General features: G+C 38.9%; 1 protein-coding gene across 7 annotated transcripts in view; it reads right to left on the bottom strand.

The window, feature by feature from the left end:
• Dlg2 (discs large MAGUK scaffold protein 2) overlaps window positions 1-18457 on the bottom strand; it is a 1644347-nt gene that overhangs the window by 1345794 nt on the left and 280096 nt on the right. For 2 of the 7 annotated variants that reach the window (XM_057756271.1, XM_057756273.1), the window contains exon 1: window positions 10045-10326. The exons of the other annotated variants lie outside the window; for them this stretch is intronic. In XM_057756271.1, coding sequence (XP_057612254.1) covers window positions 10045-10074 — 30 coding nt within the window. In that variant the 5' untranslated portion in view covers window positions 10075-10326. Of the gene's footprint in view, window positions 1-10044; window positions 10327-18457 lie in introns of those variants that run through there. 7 annotated transcript variants of the gene reach the window in all.

The raw sequence follows: 18457 nt of genomic DNA, 5'->3' as shown, positions 1-18457 counted from the left end.
AAATAACATTTTGTTTAGGTGGTGAACACACCATATTGAAAAACAAAACATAGGAGACAAGGAAACCTTGAAACTTTTTGTCACACTTGTGAATTTAAAACTCACATATTTGTACAACTATGGAAGGTTCCTTACAATCTGTTGATAATATGTGAAGGTGGGAAGACGGAAAAGGGCACACTAATAAACAAATTTTATTGCAGAAACTCATGGGAGAACATAAAAACAGAACCCAGTAAGAAAGTAAATGAAGGCCAGATAAAGAAAACAGTAAATGGGGCAGGGCTATCTGGAATTTAATGAGGAAGGAACGGGGATCAACTCCTGTTTTATTAATAAAGACCCCTGCGAGAGTGGCATTCCATCTACAGAGCAGAGATGTAACGAAAGAAGGAACTATTCTTAAAGGACTGCAGACAGCAACCATTTTCCTGCAAGTTTTGTTTCAGCTTACTTGCTGGGTATATAGAGATCCAAATTCTGACTTTTGTTTTTTAATTTAGTGTCAATCCCATTTCTCCCCAAACCTGTTGTACTATAAAAAATTATCTCAAGAACTGCACTGCTGGGATTCCAGGAAATGGATATGCACAAGTATGGGCATCAGAATAAAAATGGCAATGAGGGTTATACTCCTGGGCTTCTCATCTGTTACTAATTTTGAATGCACAATAGCAGAGAAATGCAAAACGTTGGGCAGCCCTCTCTCACTGCAAGCCTATAAAGCTGGGAATTTTTATTCACTATTAGCAAAGGAGTTTCCTATTCCAACTTGGCAGAAGAGATGAGGCAGAACAGTAGCCAGCTAATTGAACCGCTCTCCTCAGTGAATTCTGATCCTTAAATGTCAGATGCCCAGACAAAAGATGGGTGAGGAGGAAGAGTGAGAGGGGAACAGAAGGAGAAGGAGATAGCTGAGGAAGAGGATGAAGAGGGGAGGAATGGAAACACCTACACCTACATAGATACTGCTTTTGCGGTGTGTAGTAGCTGCTACACTACGCCATGCATGTGCGCAGATACTAACCGTTCACTTTTTCTGGGATGGTCTTCACCAATATCCACAAAAATCTGTTCCCTTTTAACTTTACAGAACTTACTCAGAGTGGACTTCTTTGTCTAGCCTGTCTAAAACAGCTCTCTGCCTCTCTCCACTCCTTCATCATTCTAGATTTCACTTCCTTCTACATCACAGAAGTTCTTATAGTTAAAATTCTCTTTGTTCTTTTTGTGCTCACTGAACGTCTTTATCTTTACTCCACTATCTAAGTCCCAAAAGAGCAGGGGTTTCACTTGTTTTATTCACTGCTCTATTCCTCTCTGCTTTGACTAAGAGCTGGCACACGGTGCATGTTTGGTAACTACCTAGATGGCACGTAGTGCATACTTGGTAACTATCTTTTGAAGAAATGAATGCTGCACTTAATCTAACCCCATGAAACACTACTTCATTTAATAAATAAGGAAACAGAGACAGGTTAAATGAGAGAAATGATAAGTAGAAGAGCTAATATGCCACATAAACAATCTAACTCCAAAGGCTTTTCTGTCAAATACCATGCCGCCCTGCTCCTTAAGACAAACTCAGTCCTGCGTGACAGTTACTGTCCGACTGCTCCACACTCGATGCTCTGAGGGACCACAGCGAGTCAGGCCAAGGGCTTGTGCCATTAAAATTAGCGTAAGATTAGTTCTAACACATATAGACACAGCTCTCATTTTCTCCACCCTAAAGTAATCCTAATGGCAGTTTTTAAAAAATTCCATGGGGCCTCCTTGGCAAACAATTCAACTGAATGCAGCCCAGACTTACTGCATTGGAACTGGAACCCCTACTGGGCTACAAGAGATGACTGGTTGAGACTTCATATCCCCCGTAAGTAGGAGTCCTCTTTAGGATCACCTTCATAGATTCCAGGAAGTTTCCACATGACCCCAAAGGCTCCCAAATTCCAGCAACTATCCCTACATTCTCTCCCTCCATTCATCCCCCTCACCACCTGATCTTTCCAACTCCCATCCACCTACCCCTAGTCCACCCTTAAAATCTATTCTATTTCCCCTTCCCAGGAAGATCCAGGCATAGTCACTAGATCTCTCCTCTTTACCTAACCTCTCCGGGTCTACAGATTGTAGCGTGGTTACCATTTACTTAATGAATAATATACATTTATAAGTTAACACACACCATATTCTTCCTTCTGGACCTGGGTTACCTTACTAAGGATGATTCTTTTTAATTCTATCCATTTGCCTGTAAATTTCATTATGTCATTTTTAAAAAGAGCTGAGTAATACCCCATTGTATAAATGTATCATTTTCAGTTTATCCATTCTTTTGTTGAGAAGCATGTAGGTTGTTTCCAGTTTCTGGCTATTATGACTAAAGCTATAAGGACATGGTTGAGCAAATGTCCTATGGTAGGACGGAGCATGTTTGGGTATATGATCAAGGGTGGTATACTTGGGCCGTGAGGTAAATAGGTTCCCAATTTTCTGAGAAACTGCCATATTGAATCCATAGAGCTGTACAAGTTTGCACTTACACCCGCAGTGGAGAAGTGTTTCCCTTGCTCCACATCCTCTCCATCATGAGTTGTCACTTGCATTATTTATTGATCTTAGCCATTCTTACAAGTGTAAGATGGAATCACAAAGTACTTTCTATTTACATTTCCCTGATGGCTAAGGGTGTTGAACAAACTGACAGTGGGGCCCTAACATTGAGCAAAGTACCCACACAATTCATTCAACATGCAGGAGTTGAGCTGGTGCCAATAGGGAGCCCTCACCCCTACCGCTACATTCTAGTCTCACTGGTATTGGAAAATACTCCATAGGCTACTGAAAAAGAAACATGCACACTAACACAGCCACAACGCCTTTGCCCTACAATCTGTTGTGACTCTCAATGGTGGCACAGAGTTTGTGGGAGTAGCCAGCCACTGTCTGATTTGACTGGAGGCCCACTCTAGGAGAGGGAACTCATGCCTGACGCTGCTTGTGTCACCGAGAAGCAGAGACTAAATAGCCCAAAGACCTAAGGTAAAAATCAAATATGACTGGAGAAAATAATGAACTGATTTCTAATGATATTCTGCTATACTCATTGATTAGTTTTTGTTTAGTCATTATCATGAGGCTTCCTCTGGTAGAGGATGGGAGCTGGTGCAGAGACCCATAGCTACAACGAAGAAAAATGGAGCTGCAAAAATAAGAACCCAAATCTACACTTGATTTCAGCAATTACTCTCATCCTAATATAAACCATATATTATTTCAAATATATAAACTAATTTGTCTCTGTAAAATAATCCTAAGGATTAAATATTGATAACCCCATATTATTTTCTTAATTTCAAAATCTTTCCTAATTTCAGTAATCTAAAAGAGTAAGTACTGATAAAAATATGAAAAAATAAGAGTCAGAATAAACTGAACTGATTTAAGGTTACTAACACAAGCAGAAAACCCAGTATTTTTGATTTCTGCATCTTGACGGGATGCACATTTGCAGACTTGCCTGTGGTGAGACATACATAAATGCAATGAGACAGGTCTCTCGGGCAGCTGCAGTCATCAGTAATCTACTTTAGAAAATATTACCTGCAAACCCTCAGATGAAATGATGGATAAGTAATGAGAGGAAGTGAATGAATTCTTCTGTGGAGTTAGTTATGTGACATTTAATTTTTGTCTCAATAAATGTTTAAATACCATTGGATTTGAAAACTTTTATTTACACTTGCTGCTTTGAAAATCCACACTTATCTCATGAAATCAAACTGACATGAAGTTTATATAAAGGACAGTCCTTCAGAGCTCATAACTTTTCGTGGAAACTGACTTTTAGTCAAAGAATGAAAGCAGCCTACGTAAAATAGCACCTGGTGGTCAAGTTTGTCAGGAAAATAATTTGCTGCAGTTTTGTCAAAATAGAATTGATATCAGTTGTAGAATGAAATTTTATTTTACTTATAGACATTTACAGTAATAGGCTATGGCCAACTGCTATACAATCTACAAATAGACTAATAATTAGAAATAATTTAAAATTAAGCATCAGTTGGATCATTTGTTAAAAAATTATTAAGTATCCAGGTTGAAAAGGAATAAAATACAAAAGACAATATCAAGAATGTTTTAACTAAACAAAATTGAAGTGATTGAACCTGGAGATACTGAAAAGGGAGGGGCTTGCTGGTATAAAAACTGTTTGACCCTCCTCCTATGACACTTCTTGCCTGCATGGATAAACCTTGGATATGTGAAAGATCTTTATTGTTTGCGTGAGAACAGTAATGGAGTTTTAATAAAAACACCCCAGCTCCTCTCTAGTACCAGGCACTGCATATGCAAAGTTAAAGAAAGAAAGAAACATCCTTTGCCTCATACAGGGTGTGTCGAGAGAGAGAGAAAGAAAAGGGAGTCATATGAATAAGTTTATAATTATTAACTGTAGTAGGTGGAAACAGACGGTGAGTGTATGAAAACACATACTTTTTAGGAAAGGTATACGGCCTGGGAATGAAAGCAAATTTAGACAGCTTAGCAGTTATCTGGACAGAATAAGCAGGTGTTCCTACAACAGGAACACGGAGTGCTAGCCAAGCTTATGTCCGTCAATTTAATGAAGGTCAAGAAAGGTTGCACAGATTTAAAATACTTTCTTATCCATGCAGCTTGACGATCACTAGAAAATAAAATATAGGGCAGAGTGAGAGAAACAAAAGGAAATCACATTCTAAGTCAAAGATGGCTCAGCGGTTAAGAGCACCCACTGGCTTCTCTTCCAAAGACCCTGAGTTCAATTCCCAGCAACCACATGGTGGCTGACAACCACATGTAATGAGAGCTGGTGCCCTCTTGAGGAAGAGACCTGCTCAGTCGTCTATATTGGGTGTCATGGTCTAGGTTGATGAGCCATATATGGGCTGCCCATGCATGCCTCAGCACTGCCAGGGCGTACATTTCAAATTTTAATGGTAAGAATAGGAACAACTGTTTGACTTCAATAGATTGAAACCATAAGCACTTCTTCAGAGAGTGGCAGTGCTGGGCTCAGGTGTTGAAGGGCTCACTACGCTGGATGGGGTATTATACTCATGGCTTGAGCACTCCAAAGCACCCTATGCTGTTACAGAGGTTAACCCCAGCCTATTTAACTTTCAGCATCTTCAAAACAAACCCCAAAAGTAGATGCTCTAGTTCTAGGAGTGAGGGAACCACAGTTCAGAGAAGGCCACTTGATTAGTGAAAGTGACAATCCTTATGTTTATTTGCCGAGGTGTAAGGATGGGGAGAGGCAGATGTGGCAGAAAACTTCAAAGTTCAGGCCAGTGGAGGAAAATGTGAGAGAAATTTGGAAAAATCAAGATTTGGAACCATTGGAAATAATGACTGGTGGCTACTATCTTCTTTAATACATATAAAGTAATATGTATTTTATACATATGTATATTTATTTAGTACATAAATATATATTTAATATATAGTAATAAATATATACATATGTCAACTTTTAGTACTCCTGACTGAGGCCCTCTCCGCCTCTGCATTTTCTACAGCTTATGTGTTACGCACCAGCCATAGAGACCCCCACTGTGCTTCCATCCTACTTACCACTACAGCAGTTGCTTCCTTCCTGATGCTTATCCCTGCCCATGCTGTAGACATCCATGTGTGCTCATGCTCTTTCCCACGGCATCTTACACTCCCCTGCCTACTGCGCGTTACTGTTTTCTCTAACTTAGCTGCTTCCCCATCAGATTAAAAGGCATGAGAACAGACTGTCCATGTTCTCCCCAAACCTTGCCATACCTGAGCACGTAGTAGATATTCAACAAAGGCTTGAGAGGAGAAGAACAAATGGGTCGATGTGCTGTAATGAGAGCAGACGAAGCCGTACATCTGCATGAAGAAACAACTTTGTCTACAAACACAGGGCCACTCAGAAAACCATTTGTTGCCTTGGTGATTTGTCTCATTTTCACTACATGGAGCTGTGATATAATTTAAAAAAATATTTTTGCTTCCTGCCTAACCACAGTTACAAAAAAAAAAAAAAAAAAAAAAAGACAAAAAAACTGTGAGTTCATGTCCAAAAGAATGGCGCACTACCTTTCCAGAGTGGAACCATAATGACTAATAAGATATTAGCCTTGATCAATTATGTTTAAATGTCCAACAATAACATTCATTTGCTCTTTGAAGTGAATTTATTATTGGCTTTAATTCTTAGAAGAGGCTAGAGGGTGACAGACGTAGAGAGGGACATATTTACAGAGCAGATGTCGTCTTAACAACATCAATAAAACCTTCCTTTATGCTGCCCAGTGCCACTTTTCATTCTGTTATTTGAGTTTCATTATGCACATTAATATGTTAAATGCATTAAAAGTTAATGGCATCATCACACCTTTATTAATAAATTACAGCAGTAATTTAGCATAGCATATTACAGTTTTATTTGTAGATTATTTTTAAACTTGTTTTAGTGTCTATAAGTATAGTTAATGGACACCTGGGATGAAAGGAAGATGTAAGCCACCCACAATCGCCTTTTAAGATGCTTCTCGAAGTTGAATCACATCATTTGCAGAGATAATAAATCTTATAATAATACTAGACTAGAAATAAAGGATGGAGCACCTTGGAGGCACAGTAAAATATGTTCATTATCGTTCCTTACACATGCTCTCTGTACAGGTTCACAAAGTCACAGAAACAGATTTACTTTTGCTTTTCACAGTTGCACTTTTCTTCTGTTATTTCAAATCCTACATGGTCCTGCATACGATATTTGGTAATTCATTCATGGTAAAACAAGACTTGAATGGACTGTTTGGACTTCATTGACTTTAGTCCAGAATATTATGTCTGTTACCAAGAGAGAGTGTCCCCTTGGCCAATCATCAAATAGCATGTTTTTGTCTTAATAAATCTAATATAATTTTCCTGATGTATTAGCTGTAAATATTAATGGTATTATATTCAAATATTAAAACATTTTAAGAAATACCAGCATATAAAATTTGTTGTATTTTTTTACTACATTGTATGTAATCACATTGAGAGAATCTCATTTTCCTCACTGGCCATCTTGAAACAGAAGGATTTGTTAGCATCATTGTAAGTAGTTGAATAAATTATTTTGTATCAAAATCTTTTCTATGTGAGATACTTTAAACACTTCATGACATCATCTCTTAATCTCCTTTTCAAAGATTGGTAAGTGGAGTCTGAAAAAGAGAGGTTTAATGATCTGCTCAAATTTTAAAACTAGGTCCAGAATAAACATTCAGATCCAAGTCTTACTCTAGAGCCCGGCTATTCATACCCTGCTATTTAGATTTTCTTTCCTGGAAATGTTATCTGTGAGAGAATAATTGAAATTGCAACTGGCCAGAGACAATCAAAAGAATGATGACTCAATCCTTTTATGAAAGCTAGCTGTCTCACTATGTGGAAAAGCCTTGCGTTTTTTGTGTCCCAAAAGTCTGTATTAAGGTGTTTACTTGACCTTCTTGTCTACAAGATTGGGCTCCAAGTACGAGAGGGTTTGGAAATCAGCCTGAATGGAGAGGACCCCTTCAAATGCTAAGCAACCAGTTACAGGGAGCACGATGCATGCTGGGTTATTTTAACAGGAGACTTCCCACAATCCCCCCCCTCTTCATCCTACTCTTAGTTTTATTTTTAAGATTGTAGCGAAAAGATTTGAAGAAGCATTTATTTCTACAGAATCTAGGGGTGCCATAGTATCTTCCAGGCCAAGATAGGAGAATAAGAATGAACCAAGACACTAGCACAGTGCCAGTGAAAGAAAAATATGTATCTGATATGGTCCTGGGGTGGTCCATGGATAAAATGGATTCTAGAAGGATCAGGAGAGATGATAGTTCCAGCCTCACCCAAACTTCTGCAGAAGAAAGTGGCTCAGCAGATAAACTTTTTGCTAAGGAAGAAAAAGGTTAGGATTGAACTGAGATGTAATTAAAACTTCTAACTTATTGGCAAGTTTCCTTCGGATGAGTCCCAGGAGAAGCAGAGCAAGGACAACCCTAGTACATGGCCATTTGGGGAAGGATTATAGTTTAGATGGTGGTAGATTAGATAGATTAGATTTGCAGTCTAAATTCCACCAGAAGTCTTAGTCATAATATTTTATGCCAATTTACCAAGTCAACAGTACAGCGCAACTTTGTTTAAATATGTTTGTCCTTTAATACGGTGGAAATGACACTCCAGAATGAAAATAAGTAACCTGATACATAACAAATATAACTCATGAAATTTTTCAAGCATTTATCTTGTTGAATAACATAATTTGCATGATGAATGAAAATATTGTAACACTGATATTTATGGCTATTACATCATTTAAGACAAAATAATATCTTGTCTTTGTCCCAGACCCTATGGCTATTAATACCTTGGTAAACTAAAGTGGAAAACATATTTTTTAGGTTATGTTATCTAAGTTGAACTCAGTTATCTAATTTATTTATGTTATCTAAGCTGAAAAGGTGTTGATCCACCTTTTCCACTGCAAAGGACGTCCACTTTTGAACTGTCATTAACACCTGTTTTCTCACTTTTCCAGTGAGTACTCCTGGTCCTTTGCAGCATCTGAAATTATTAAGACTTGATAACAAATACTTAGAAAACCCGTGTAGGTGACACTCAACGGCATTCTTTCATGAAAACTACCTCCAAGTTCCACACTTGCAGATAAGCGTATCTGTATGTCTGTGTTCTTCTCTTTCCTAGGTTCCAAAAGCATACACTTCCTGTCGCTTAACTTGGGCTTTCTCCTTCATTTCAGCTTGGCTTCTGTTTGCGTTCTTGTTTGTACCTGACTTTGCTGTAAACACTAGGCAATTTAAGCTGAATTTTCACACGATCTAGAAGTCTGTCAACTACGCCAACTAGAATTTTCCAGATGTTAAATCTACTGATATCAACTTAATTTCCCATGAGCTACGACTCTTTGGGGAGATGCCTACTGAGGTTTTCTGGATTCTATTTGTTAAGAGTGAACTACTTAGCAACATATAACGTGAAATTTCATCAGTGGTTTCAAAAGTAACTTTTTACTTAATAGTGCAAGAAGATGATAGTGAGAAATCTACACTTACTAAATTTCACATACTAAAGTATTGATTTTCCATGTTTAATGGTGTCTAATCATTGTTAGATACTAAAAGAAATGACTCATATTAACTTGTGGTGTGCCCTTATGCATAATCAAACACAAACTAATGAGTATCTTTTAATTAGTGTTTTATAAATAAAAATAACTTTTTTTCAAACAACTAGTGATTATGGAATTTAAATACTTGCAAAATGCTATTGAGAATTGATGACAGAATGAAATTAATTTAGAAGTTTTTTAAGTAACCCACATTACGGCTTAATTTGTTCTATTCTCACTGTTATTTCTGTATCTGATCATGCAAATATTTCATTTGATTGCAGTCAAAATAGATTCAGTAAAATATTAAATATTATTCTTGTATGGTGTACCTCAGGGCCTAGAGAAATTTTTTCCTTTAAAAGAAATCACCAAAATGCAGAATATCAGAATTCTCCAATCAGAAACAATATGCCAAGCCACAGTAAAGCTGATTGGCTTCTTCAAGCATAGGAGACATGGTTTTTAAATGAAAAGCTAATTAGTCCACTCAGTGAGACTACCCAGATATGGTATGATAAAACCATGTGTGAACAGCACTACTAGCAGAGATGTTTCAATTACCAGCTATAAATAGATGAAAACGCAAAACCTGCCATTAAAAAGAGAAAAACCCACAGACACAGTCTCCTGTCATTTACACAAACACCATATCACTTTAAGAAGTTGAAATCGCAGAAAGAGCGGACCCTCAAGCCCTCATAGGGAACAAAATGCCCAGCAAAGTAAATTACACTAATCATTTTATCTCCTGAACTGGCAGCATCGAGCAGAGCTGTTTAATTACAGGACCGGAATAATAATAGGAAAAAAAATGCTGCACCAAACAGCTGGGTTTCCTAGCCTACCTTCGTGGTGACAATGCACAGGCAATCCATCCTGGATCCCTACTCAGGACTCAGTGCATGGAAATCACACCAGCAAACCAGCAAAGGTGAGGAAAAGCTCCCTGAGAGATGCAGAGCCTGGATTCTGTACAGAAGGATTTTCCAAGAGGGGCCCCCTCATGGGATACACGAGCCCTCCTTCACACAGCTCAATGCAAGCAGGATTCTCCTAGGCAGACGAAAAGCCCCTGGAAATCAGCTCCGGCAAAACTTCCTGGTGGTTTGCTGGGCTCCGAGGCTGCATCCTCTCTTAGCGGATTCCGAGAAGGGCAGCAGGGCTGACGTGAGTGCCCAGCACTGCTCTATCCTGGAGATGAGTGTTAGACCAAGCGCCCGAGAATCACACTTCAGCTCTCGCTCTTGTTTCTGAATCCTGATCTGCTGCTCCGTGTTACTCAGAAGCTTTCCTTTGCCAAAGTACCCTCCTTTATGCTGCGTTCTCTTTGCTGCTAACTACTCTGAGTAAGGCACAACACATACACACATACACACACACACACACACACACACACAAAACTACCCGGCCCATCTATCAAAGGACTGTCGTTCGGCTGCCAGAACAGTGGCTTTGGGTAATAAAAAGCTATTTATTATGAGCATGATTCCCGGGAGCCTCAATCACAAGAAGGATGTGAGCGAATGCCACGGTGCACGCGGTGCTGCATACATCGCAGCTGAATTCACTTGCGGTTACAAGGGCGGCTGCTTGCAAAATGACTAACAGCTGGATAAGGAAAGCTGGCCAGGTACATGAAAAGGCTGCAGATTTGGCCGCTTGACTTGGAAAATGTTCCGTTTCCCCTTTTACATGCGCAGCCGTATGTGTGGTCTACCGCATACACAAGTGAGCGAACGATCGGAGTATTTGATCAAGAAAGTATATTATAAAACCTGGGTGGGAGGAAGCTTCAATGTGTTTACAAAAGTTCTACAATGGGAGCAAAAAGGGAGGGAAAAAAAATGAGTTCGTTCCCAAACTTTTCTCCCCTGACTGGTTGTCTACAGGCACTTATTACGTGGGCGGAGCTTTGTGCTCCCCTTCGGCAGCGTTTCAACAGCCCAGTGATTAACCCTCCCCTTCCCTCAGGTCCTTCCCTTAATCCGAGTGAAGCTGACTGGGGTGCCTGACACACACAGGAAGGTTCTTGGGCTCAGAGAACAGAGCACTGGGTGGCGGTGGGGGTGACTGGGAGACAGAGAAAGGGCAAGGCAGACTCAAAGAGAGGCAGAAAGTACTGCTGGATCAGTAAGCATGATAAATCAACGCTACCACCACCACCACCCCCACTAGAAAGAAAATTCATAGTGAGTTGGGCCTCTCACCACGTCGGGAAGAAACATCTAGGGAACCATACATTTCAATTTACTGGTCAAGATATTTTGGCTCTTTACCACCTATTACCAACCCTGTGTTTTAACAAAGTGTATTTTCAATAAGAGTCTTAAGACCTCTTCCTACCGTTCATGAATTATTCAGGTTCAAACCTCAATAACCTCCCGATTGCTTAATAGATGAATGTGTCAAGAACTGATGTGTCATTATTTTACCAAAATGAGAGTACTGCTTTTAAAGATTTTTCTTCCTTAGTTCATAGCAAATCAGTGTGTGTTCAGAGGGGGGAAAAAGAGGTGATGGGCAAAAAAAAAAAAAAAAAGACAAAAAAACAAACCTGAGTTTCAATTAATATAGCCTTTTAAATTAGCTCAAAAATAATTTATGGTTAGAAATTATTTTCTCTGAACTCTTACCCTACGGGTAAACGATGATTTCCACATTAAGCAATACAAATAAAACCCATTCTGTGTTCTATTTGATTAGGTAACTATCTTACGGTTCAATAACAGGAGAAGGTTACAGAAGCATCATTTGACGTCTTTATCTCCTGATTCGTTACCTCATTACAGTGATTAACTTAGCTTGATTCTGCCTAAGCCTATCTCAGAGGAGTCAACCATGTCCTTGAGCATCCCTTAGGTGCCAGAGTGCTTCCCCGGCACAGCAACAGCATCTAGACATAATTCTAGTCATCATAGTCACGCTGGAAATAATTAGGCTTTGTTTCCCTCTTGCTTTTTTATGTTGACAAAGCTCTTCTGACATGTTTAACTGATTTCCTAAGAACCTAGTCGCTAACACCCATGCCAACAATAAAAATCAGGTCTCTTAATTTTAAGTCCTTAGTCAGAAGTTTGAGAGAGAACATTTTAAGAAAGGTAGCTTGGAAGTCCACTCTACCTTCCAACAGAGGAGGAGGGAACTGGGAGGGAGAAAACTGGCAGAGGGAGCCTGATGAGTCTTCTGACTGCAGTGGATCATAGATGAAAATGCTTTGTGAACAATAGGAGTCTGAAGACATGAGAGAAAACTATCGGTCCTCGCATTCTATAGGCACTCCCAAATCACTCATATGGCACATATAGGTGAAGAGCTGGTAGATCAGCGTCTGAACCACTCATTAAAAGTGAGCCGCTTAAGTTAGTTTTAATTCTATCTTCCCATCATCTGGTCTACGCATGCCCATTCAATACATGTGTGTGAAGATATATGTATATATCTGAATATATACATATGTGGATATATGTATATGTGTGTAGTGTATAGATATATCTCTATATATTCTTGAGACTCTACAGATGTGAAGACACTCAGTGAGCAAAGACAAGCAAATGGAAGCCTGCAGTGCTGTCGTGTGAGGGTTTGAGCAGCGTCCTGGACTTCTAAAGCAGAGGTATTTAACCTGGAAATGGTGTAGTCAGGAATGTGTTCTGGAGAGGAGCCAGGAAACTTGACCAGGAGCTGGAAGGAAGAAGCATTCCATGTCCTCTGTTATATATGAAAGGGTGTGAATCAATAACATTACAGAGCTTTATGCAATCAGCGTCACAGGCACATCCAGTGGGATCCTATCCGGTGTGCAGAGCTGTCATTTTACAAACTGAACATCCTGTCTCTGCTTGGGAGAAAAACCCAGCATTGTTCATACAGTGCCAAATGAGTACAAGCATATCACATGCTTTACACAGTATGCATGTTACATACTCACGAGTTTGAATTCGGCACAAATGAATAATAGCATAAGGTCTGTAGGTATGAGAATAGGTGAATACATCATATTTGTTTCTCTTTTATTACCTTGTGAGTATGAGAATTCTGCCTCTATGTATATCTGTATACTAGGTGCCTGAAGTGCCCTTGGAGGCCAGAAGAGGGCCTCGATCGCCTGTAACTGAAGTTGCACAGATAGCTCTGAGCTGTCATGTGGGTGCTGGGAATCTAACCAGCAGGTCCTCTGGAAAGAGCAGCCAGTGCCCTTTTCCACTGAGCAGTTTGTCCAACCTATATTGTGTTGTAAAGCCTAGCCCAGGTTAGGATGCAGTCTGTTTGCCCCTTACTTTCCATTGATTTTTCTCATGAATAAAGATGATAGAAGATAATTCACTCATTTGCCTCCAGGGAAATACTGCTTTATTTTTTAAATTAACAAGGCATTGGCTAGAAGCATTTTTTCTCCACAGACGTAGTACTCAGTAGAGCCTGTCATTTCATGAGATGTGTTTGGCAAGCACAAAGCCATACCCTGCAAACTGCATTACTTGACATTCCTTAAGGTTGATATCATGCCAGGGATATATTGATTCATGGTTTAATATCAGAATATTACTTTTAGAAATTATCTCAGCTAAAAGCCTATACTTTAACTATGGAAATTAATTATTTTTGTTTGCTTGCCTCAAACATGTTTAAATAACCATAGAAGTAAAATATATTCACAGTCTATTGTACTAGGAACTAAGCAGCTTTGGGAGCAGATTTAAAGAATATTGTTAGTACCTAGTATAGTACCTGACATACAAGAGTAAAAAAAAAAGTATATTCATACTGTTAAAGGGAAAATCAGCTCCAGTTACACTGATCATTTTTTCTGAAAAATTTATAGAAGTCTATTGGAATCTATGCTGTACAACCCTGTCCAAATGTGGGCCATACATGTATAGAGTAAGGATAATACACATATGTCTATATTTAGTCATATAAATTTAAGAAATAAATATGTTGGCAAATGTAGCTGAAAGCATTTGAAAATAAAAATATTTCCACTGGATAGTCCAGTTTGGAGCGGTCATGGGTGATGAAGGAGGACAGGTGTACAACGGCACTGTGGAAGGAGGCATTGTCTCCTTGTAATGAAACGTACAAACAGAAACACTTTTAATGATATCAGTAAAGTGGATTTTATCTCAAGTACAATGGCAGATATTTTGTAAGTATACTATCAAGTAATGATAACATTCCTTCAAAAAGGGATGATAATCTCCATTTTATGAAACAGAACGTTCTTAAGTGTACACACACACATACACACACATACATATGATATATACATATCCTACTCTGGATGATAGAGAATCCAGGCGACTCCAACACAGAGCTATGCTCTTTGCATCTCATACCTCAAATCCAGAGGCAGCCTCTGCCTCCCTAAGTACAACCCAGAGGTGTGGCACACATGCCTGGCCTTTTCCAGCCCATGGTACACACCAGATTCAATGCAGACTAAGAACTAGAGCTCACCCTACAAGATAGGTGTCTCTCTGGGCTTCCACAATGAATGAAGCCTTTTGTAGTTTCCAAGGGACCTTGGAGCAGTTCAAGAAGGAATGGCCTCCACAGTAGAAAGATTAGCTCCACTGCAAATAGCAGAATCAATTCATCTACCTAGACTCCCATCCAGGTCTGTCTGTTCCTCCAGTACCAAGGCCAGCAGGCACACAAATGGTAAGCTTGTTAGCTTGGTAAAATAGCATGCAGGCAGGTCATGGCAAAATGCCTGCCCTCATTTCCAAACTCTCCAGAGACAGGTAGAAAAGTAGGACCAACTGGGCAAGGACTGAGTTTTCCAGTGAGTTTCTATTATTAAAAAAAAAAAAATGTCAGGACAATATTGAATCCTAAAAAGAATTAATATAAAGCAAAGTTATATGCAACTGTGTATGTCATTCAAGTTAATTGTGTATCTATGTAAAAGAAATATAAAATAAGCCAATTTAACAGAACCAATAATTATAACAAAAGTCACGAAATTTGGGGTTTTAACATAATTGTTTAAACCACGGTTCCATTTGCATTGATGCAATTATATTTAAGACAATTTTTTAAATGTGGACTTGGAACATAATTAATCAAGAGCCATATGGTTTGTATGTCTTTGTTACCAAAATCTAAACAACATCTGAAAACTGGAAGTTTCAATAATTATAAATGGTCCAACAAAACATGGTGAAAGCATCCAACTAAATTATATTTCTCCGACCCATTGTAAGCTTATGTTGACTTTGCTGAACATTAAGCACATTCTTTAAAAGGCTCAAGTTTCCCTTATTGTTATACAATGTTATGCCTTAAGCGGATTCCAAATAACCACATAATTGTGTGCAAACCACAAATCTCAAAGGCTGTATCATCTGAAAAGCAATCTTGCTTCTAAGTCAGCGTGAATACCTAACCTTCACGGCATTGCTAAATGCCCTTCCCTCACCCCACCTTCTCACACCCTAAGCAGACTATCGTACTGTCGTGCATATAAAGTGTTTCAGTTAAATTCTACCCAGAGCATTTAATCCGCTGTTCATCCTGCCAAGAACCGACTTCCCTTGATCCCCACACACCTGGCTCCTTGTCATACTGGCCTCTGTGCAGATGTCGCCGTCTCAGGAAGACCGCCCCCAACTAACTCTCTAAGTAAATTAGAGCCCTTTCCACTCCTCCACATTTCCTTCATAGCAAGGGTCACACTTTCAAGTTATTTCCTCCATTCCTGTTAGTGTCTACCCCACACAAAGTGTGTGTGTAAAAGCAAGAAGCAGCTCCAGTGTTTAGAAGTCAGCCCGCTGTCGAGATGCTTTTTGGATGGATGGACAAGCTGTTTTTGTTTTTATGTAAAGTTAGAATCAGTAGCTTAATGTGAAATTTACAGTCTATCGTTTTAATATATTTTTATTTCTAAGCAAGTGGTTACATTATTAACCATGTTTACAAATATATAAAATCACAAGCCTTTTAGATTCAGCATTTATTCCTTAAAATTTTTCTTAAAAATAAATTTTATTCTGTAAAATTAATGTACATAATATGTTTCCAGGGTACATATAGTGAGGTCATTGCTATACTGAGGTTACTTAAGAGGCATCATCTTATGTTTCTTCCTTTTATATTCATTTTATTTGATAATTTTATATGTGTATGTCACACACCAACTACTCTCTCGCTCACACACACTTTCATCTCTTTTTCCCATCCCTATAAAGTCTCCACCAACCCCTACCAGTCTCTTTTTTAGAACCATGACCTTTGGTCTTATTTTGTGCCCATTTAACTTAACCCAGGGCATCTGTGTGACCAGATTGGAACTATGCACTGAAGCCTGGTGAAGTCACCAGTAGGTTAACAACTGAAGGCAATGATTTCCCTTCTTGTAAGTCTATCACAAGTATTTCAGCATTGAGAGGTGGGCCTCCTATTCTTTTCTGGGTCTGGAATGTACATTCATCACATATACAACATGGACAAATTCATTACCCCATCTGATGTCTCAGATCTACCCATATCTCTGTGTCCTCTGGCTCACATCTCCTCATTTACTCCCCAAACCTCTTCTCACTCCTTGTTTCTTTCTTTATCTCTGTACATTTGGCTTTTCTCTTAAGTTCCATACACAATGAGATGAACGCAGTGGTTTTCTCTTTGGGGTGCTTTTTATTTCACTTATTATAATGTTTCCTAAATCCTCGTGAGTTTCAGCAAATTCTAAGATCTCATTCTCCACTGGAGCTGAATAACCCCCACTGTACATCGGCACCAGTTTCTTTACAGACCCTCAGACTGTTGACACCTCTCGGCCACGGCAAGCAATGCTGCACTGCGAACAGGGACGCATCCATCTCTCTGAGGTCATGAGACCATTTTATCTTTAATTCCTTCTTCAGCCTCCTACTACCTTCTATAGGGCTTGTGTCCATCCGCAATCCTACAACGATACACAAGTTTCCTTTTCTCTGAACCCACACTAGTATCTATTAGTTTTTGACATCTTGATATTAACTATCTTATCTGTGTCAGTCAGTTTTATATCACACTGACAAAACACCTAAAAAATCTAAACTAAAGGAATCCAGATTTATTTTGGCCAAGTTCCAGAAGCATCACTGCCTTGCTTCTGCTGATTTTTTTCCTGCCTGTGGTGAGACAGAACCCCAGGGAATAAAGTTCACAGTAGTACCAAGGCGCTCATCCTAAATACCCAAAGAGTAGAGAAAGATAGAAAGAGGGGTCCAAAAAGAGGTGCCCTTGAACAACTTGACCCAAGGCACCTACTTTTTCTGACTAGATTTCAATACTAGTTCAGCCATAACTCATCAGTGGATTAACCCACATACAAGGTGAACACTCTCAAAACTCAGAGGTGCCCCGGCTGAGAATCCAGTTTTCAGTAAATGTACCATTTGCAGTGGTTTTCCCATCCAACCATGCAACCATTCTAACAAGTGGCATATGGCTTCTCACAGTAATTTTTATTGCCATGTCCTTTCTGAATAATTGTGAGAATCTTTGCATATACCTACCTGATGGCCATTCTTACAACTCCTTGGAGTAAAGTCTACTCAGGACAGATTTTTATTTTCAAACCATGTTATTTGTTCCTGCTATGAGATGCACGAGAAGTCTTTATAAATGTTGGGCTATTAGTTGCTTATCAGACTTATGGATTGTAAAGACATACTGATGTCTTACTGAGTAAGCTATGATTAGGAATTTTCATATATGTAGTATCATTAATTATTCATAAGAAGCAAATTAACTATAAGTATACAGGTAAAAAGAATCTGAGACTCAGAAGAATTGGCTTATACAACTTTATGTAACTAATAAATTTGTTAGCCAGCATGATAGACATTCTATGGACAGATACTGAAATAAACAGTATTTGCCACTATCATCTAACCTGAAGTGTCATCCCCTGTCATATATAATAGTGACTTTGAGTAGCACGGAATTTATTGATCCAGGTAGTAAGTAGAGTCTGTGTATCTTTTTACAAGATCCATATATGAACAAGATGGGTTGCTTTATGTTTCAGACATAGAAAATAATAAGATTCTAATTACTGACATGGTAAATTGATAGAATCTAGTTTCTTTAGTGTTTTTGGTCATTGCTATCTTTATTGATTAGTTTAAAATAGCTTCAGGAGTAGCTGGCAACACAATAGCTTGATCTGCAAGGCTTATATAGACAGTCTAGTCATAGATCTTTAATACCAAGACATAACATTCTCTCCTATGAAGGCTGGCAGTAGGGGAAATTTGAAAGCAAAGA

The sequence above is a fragment of the Chionomys nivalis genome, chromosome 23, assembly GCF_950005125.1.
Source record: "Chionomys nivalis chromosome 23, mChiNiv1.1, whole genome shotgun sequence".
Classification (NCBI taxonomy): domain Eukaryota; kingdom Metazoa; phylum Chordata; class Mammalia; order Rodentia; family Cricetidae; genus Chionomys; species Chionomys nivalis.
This window is presented reverse-complemented; position numbering and strand designations above follow the sequence as displayed.